The 6131-nt window shown below is 53.3% G+C and overlaps 1 protein-coding gene across 1 annotated transcript; it reads right to left on the bottom strand.

Moving 5' to 3' along the window:
• Positions 1-520: 520 nt before the first annotated feature.
• LOC141020763 (uncharacterized) lies at positions 521-5647 on the bottom strand. Its single transcript, XM_073495708.1, has 8 exons — positions 5117-5647; positions 4123-4867; positions 3863-4008; positions 3349-3508; positions 2751-2859; positions 1787-1898; positions 959-1682; positions 521-549 (listed from the first exon to the last, which is right to left on the bottom strand). The coding sequence occupies exons 1-8, from the start codon at positions 5645-5647 to the stop codon at positions 521-523; spliced, it is 2556 nt and encodes an 851-aa protein (XP_073351809.1).
• Between the last annotated feature and the right edge of the window lie 484 nt (positions 5648-6131).

Genomic DNA, 6131 nt, shown 5'->3' on the forward strand with positions numbered 1-6131 from the left:
CAAACCTTTTATAAGTACAGTAGATCCCAAGCTCCCAACCACTACTAGATCACATCACATGTGTACATGGCCTGACGTTTTCTTCAAGAGAATTTTACACAAATGTCAAACCGTGAAAGTTGGGACACGGTAGCTGCGAACTAAACCATGTGTTTGTCCCGACCTGAAGGAGAAATCCATGGCTGGCTTTGGTTTCGACCCAACGTTCAGCCCACCATGCACAACAGACAAATTACGCTTCCAAAATTCAGGTCGTTGTAATCGGACACCTCACTCGAACTAGACTTCCCCGGTGAATCGTCTGAAAGCCGGCCAGGATCCCGTGCTGGCCGGTGTAAGACCATGGGAAGATTCAATGTATCGTGCCGTTCGGCCCATGTAGAAATTCAGGGCGGAGAAGATTCCTATGAGAGTTACAACAAGCATATGGTATGAACTTGACAACTCATTTCGTCGTGGAAGTCCCGTTAGCCAAACTTAATTTGTGCCTCGGAGTCCTTTTTGATTCAGCTGCTCACGATCAATTTCCAGTGTCGGTATCCATCCGGCCTGTAAGACAATGATTTGAGGGAACCAGCTCAACCCTCTAGAGGTGGCTTATCTCATATATATAATGGGTGTGTTACAATAGGTATAATATACGCACACAAATACAGAAGCTATACATAGTCTAACACCCTCCCTCAATCTTAGCCACTTTCTAAAGAACTGAGAAGGGTAAGATTGCGCCTACAAGCCTCGAACTGTGGTAAAGGCAAAGACTTAGTGAAGATGTCTGCAAGTTGATCTTTGGAAGAGATGAACTTGATCTGAAGTTGCTTCTGTGACACACGTTCCCGTACAAAGTGATAGTCCACTTCAATGTGTTTCGTTCGGGCATGAAATACCGGATTTGCAAAAAGGTATGTAGCACCGATGTTATCACACCAAAGGATAGGAGGCTGCGGTTGAGACATACCCAACTCCTGAAGCAAAGATTGCACCCAAATAATCTCTGCAGTAGCATTAGCCACAGCCTTATACTCAGCTTCAGTACTACTACGTGATACAGTAGCCTGTTTCCGAGCACTCCAGGCGATCAAGTTAGAGCCAAAGAACACAGCATAGCCCCCCGTGGATCGCCTGTCATCCGGGCTGCCAGCCCAGTCCGCATCAGAGTAGGCCGAAAGAACCCGAGAGGGAGTCGGCCGAATATGCATCCCAAAAGACACTGTGAATTGGACATAACGCAGGATGCGCTTAATAGCAGCCCAATGAGTGTCGCGGGGAGCCTGAAGATACTGACAAACCCTGTTGACAGCATAAGAAATATCTGGCCTCGTGATCGTCAAGTACTGAAGCCCACCAACAATACTCCTGTACTCTGTGGCATCCGCAGAAGACAGAAGCGCACCATCAACGGCAGTGAGCTTTTCGGTAGACGACATGGGTGTGGTAGTCGGTTTGCACTTAAGCATCCCAGCTCGCTGCAATAAATCCAAGGAGTACTTCTTTTGTGTCATAACAAGACCATCAGCACGAGAGGTAACCTCAACCCCAAGAAAGTAGTGAAGCTTCCCAAGATCTTTGATAGCAAAAGCAGCACCAAGAGAGCGAACAAGAGCATCAGCAGCATACCGAGAGGAACTGACAAGAATAATATCATCCACATAGACCAAAAGATACATAGTGACTTCTGGCTTCTGTAGAAGAAATAATGAGGAGTCAGCAGTGGACAACACAAACCCATGAGCACGAAGAGCTGAGGCAAGACGAGCATGCCATGCACGAGGAGCTTGCTTCAGACCATAGAGCGCTTTGGTGAGACGGCAGATGTGATCAGGACGATCAGGATCAGAGAAACCAGGCGGCTGTCGCATATAAACCTCTTCCTCCAAGAAACCATGAAGAAAGGCATTCTGCACATCAAGTTGACGAAGAGACCAACCGCGAGTGACAGCAAGAGAAAGAAGAAGCCGAATGGTGGTAGGCTTGACAACGGGACTGAAGATGTCCTCGTAATCAAGACCATAGCGCTGCCGAAATCCTCTGGCAACAAGGCGCGCTTTATAACGCTCAATAGATCCATCCGAGTGCTTCTTCACTTTGAACACCCACTTGCAGTCAATAACATTAACCCGTGGTGGGGAGGAACAAGAGTCCATGTCTCGTTACGAAGAAGAGCATGATACTCCTGCTCCATAGCCTCTCGCCAATGAGGAACACGCATGGCAGCCTGATACGAGCGGGGCTCAGAAGACGGATCCGCAAAAGCAGCAGCCAGACATGCTGCCAACCAAGCAACAGTACCATCCGTACGTTCCTTTGGTCGAAAAATACCACTACGACTGCGTGTATGTGGACGTAACACAGGAGCCGTCGAGGTCGAGGAAGCAGCCAGCGAGGGGCTGGGCGACGATGATGAGGAGGAATCAACCGGCGACGAGGAGCCAGGCGATGGAACCAGGTCCTCCATCATGGCAGACGGCTCGGTGGATCCAGAGCCCGCCAGCGGGCTATCCAACAGAGCCGCGGGCGAGGCCGGTGGAGCGGACCGAGCCACGGGCGATGCCGGCGTAGCGGGCCGAGCCCCAGGCGATGCCGGCGTAGTGGGCCGAGCTGCAGGCGAGGCCGGCGTAGCGGGCTGATCCGCTGGAGACGCGGGCGAGGCCGACGTAGCGGGCCGAGCCACGGGAGACGCAGGCGTACCAGGCCGATCAGAGGACGAGGCCGGTGCCTCAGGTGCATCCACCGAGCGTGCATGGGCACACGGATCGAGGCCATGCAACGTCGCGGTGTGATCGACGTGCACAGCAGAGGGCGGCGGCGATGATGATGGGGAGTCCTCCAAAAGCTCCAAACGAGCCCCACGTCCAGTTCCTGCACCATGGTTAGGCAATAACACAGGAGAGTATGCAACATCATCAAATTGGTCAGAGGCAAGAGAGGATGAATGCATGGACGGAGGGGCATCTGTGGACACAGGTAGATTGGCAAACGGAAAGACACGCTCATCAAACACTACATCCCGAGAAATGTAGACACGATTAGTGGGAACATGAAGACATTTGTAACCTTTATGAAGGGAACTATAGCCAAGAAAGACACACTTTTTGGACCTGAATACCAGCTTGCGTTTGTTATAGGGTCGAAGATGCGGCCAGCAAGCACACCCAAATACTTTAAAGAAAGTATAATCGGGTTGTTCATTAAGGAGAAGTTCAAGGGGAGTCTTCATGTTGAGAACACGTGTGGGAGTACGGTTGATAAGAAAGCATGCAGTGGTAAAAGCATCACTCCAAAACCGGAAAGGAACCGATGCATGGGCCAAAAGAGTGAGACCAGTCTCAACAATATGACGATGCTTACGTTCGACGCAACCATTCTGCTGATGAGTATGTGGACATGCTAAACGATGAGCAATCCCAAGCGACTGGAAGAAGGAGTTGAGGTTGCGATACTCGCCACCCCAGTCCGACTGAACATGAACAATTTTATGCTTGAGAAGATGTTCAACATGTTTTTGAAACTGAACGACAATATCAAACGCATCAGATTTACGCTTAATAAGATAGAGCCAAGTAAACCGTCTGTAAGCATCCACAAAACTAATATAATAGTTATGACCACTGACAGAAGTTTGGGCAGGGCCCCATACATCCGAAAAAACAAGTTCTAAAGGATGTTTCACCTCACGGCCAGAGTCCGAAAAAGGAAGTTGATGACTCTTCCCCTGCTGACAAGCATCACACACTGCTACATCATTATTGCTAGAGACACTAGGAAGCTCATGACGACGCAAAACATGACGAACGATAGGTGTGGCAGGATGACCAAGACGAGCATGCCACTGTGACGACGAGACGGGAACTCCACTGAAAACCCGAGAGACTCCAGGATGCTCCAGACGGTAAAGGCCCTGGTAGAGACGCCCACTAAGCAAAACGGCCCTCGTGTCCTGATCCTTAATGAAAAGATCAAACGGGTGAAATTCACAAAACACATTATTGTCATAAGTGAGTTTAGGAACTGAAAGGAGATTACGCGTCACAGATGGTACTCTAAGAACATCACGAAGTTGAAGCCTCCTAGTGGCATGACTAGTGAGAAGGGATGCTTGACCAATATGGGAGATGTGCATACCTGCTCCGTTGGCGGTGTGGATCTTATCGGAACCGTGATAGGGCTCGCGAGGATGAAGCTTCCCTATCTCATTCGTCAGATGCTCCATCGCACCAGAGTCCATGTACCAGTGCGGATCAACGGAGTAGGACTGAGTATGGCCCTGAGGCTTCTGCGGCGCCGGGCGGTCGGCCATAGCCACCTGACGCGCAGTGTTGCGCGTATCCTTGCCGTCATTGCCGAGACCGAGGAAACTCTTCTGAAAACGACGATGGCACTTGAAGGCCCAATGTCCGTCAAGACCACAGAGCTGGCAGACCCGCCGACCCCCATCACCAGGTAGCGTCAGAGTGGGGGTGGACGAGGCCGGAGGGAGCGGCGCGGGCCCCTTGCCCGAGGCGGAGGACTGAGCGCCGTCGGAGGGGCGACCACCTCGGTAGACCGCGTTGGCGGAGGAGGAGCCGCGACTGCGGTTGGCACGGCGCGCCTCAGCGCGCTGCTCAGTAAGAAGAAGCCGAGAGTAGACCTCATGCGCCATCACGGGGGTCGTATTGCCACGCTCATTAATGATCTCAACTAAGCCATCATACTCTTCGTCGAGGCCGTTGACGATGAAGGAGTTGAACTCAGAATCGGTAAGCGGCTGTCCAATGGATGCCAATGTGTCAGCAAGAGCCTTGACCTTGTTGTAGAACTCCGTTGCCGTGGAATCAAGCTTCTCACAGGCGCCAAGCTCGCGACGGAGGGCACTGACCCGGGCTTGCGACTGTGACGCAAAAGAGCGCTCAAGGATGGTCCAAGCCTCATGGGAAGTCTTCGCGAAGACGATGAGCCCGGCAACAGCCGGAGTGAGCGAACCCTGGATGGAGGAGAGGTTCGCCTGGTCCTGCCCCGTCCAGACACGGTGTGCCGGGTTGTAAACCGGGCCGTTCACGCTGTCCACCAGCGCGGGAGGGCAAGGAAAAGTGCCGTCGACGTAGCCAAGCAACTAGTGGCTCCCAAGGAGCGGAAGAACCTGCGCACGCCAGAAGATATAATTATCGGACGAGAGCTTGGTGGTGATGAGGTTGCCGACGTGAAACGGTGGAGGCAACGATCCCGTGGAGGCACCTGCCGGAGGCGCGTACGCCATGGGGGCAGGGGCGGGCGGCGCGGGCGGGACCACAGGATTGGAACCCGCGGGCGGCGGCGGCGAGTATGCCCCGTAGAGGGAGGCAACAGGCGCTGCCGGAGTGAATCCCGCCTGAGGCGCGGATGGCATGAGGCCCGCTGTGACAGCCGACGAGGTGGCCTCGGGCGCGAAGGCCACAGGCGCGATGACGCCGGACGACGGGGCGGGTGAAGAGGCGCTCGACGTATGAACCGTCAGCGCAAGCCCTGGCGATGAAGGAGCCGGAGAGTTGTTGGAGAAAAACGAGCCAACGCTCCTGGTCCCGAGCTGCGGCGGCCGCATGGGGGCCGAGTCAAGCGGGAGCGAGAGGAGGGCGGCGAGCGAGGCTGGGAGAAACCCGGCAGAGGAGGAGCTGGAGGCGGCAGCACCCGACATGGCGGCGGCGGCGGCGCGATGGAGGAGGCGGCGGCGGGGTTAGGGTTTTGCGGAAACGTGGGTCGTAATCAGGTCTGTTACCATGTAAGACAATGATTTGAGGAACCAGCTCAACCTTTAGGGGTAGCTTATCTCACGGCCGAACCGCACGCCACAGACTTACACACACGCACAGATATGATCGATACCTCTGCTGTTGCCTGTCGGTGTCGGTGTGCTGATGTAGTGACACGCCGGTTAACTCCACCTACTGCGGAAATTTCTACCTGTTCCCTAGGAGATCCTGCACCAAAAACGACTTTTTTGAGTTGGTCTATCCAATACCTCACACGTGTCCGTCAGATAAATTGTAGCAGGTGAAGCTATGTATCTTTTCTTAGGGGAAAATCTTTGCCAATTTATTCATAAGTTCGCAGCCCCCTCGTTTGTTACCTCCGAGTGAATACACTCTGGAGCAACATGGAGCCAAGTTTTACATAAAGAG

Source organism: Aegilops tauschii, chromosome 3 (genome assembly GCF_002575655.3).
Source record: "Aegilops tauschii subsp. strangulata cultivar AL8/78 chromosome 3, Aet v6.0, whole genome shotgun sequence".
Lineage (NCBI taxonomy): Eukaryota > Viridiplantae > Streptophyta > Magnoliopsida > Poales > Poaceae > Aegilops > Aegilops tauschii.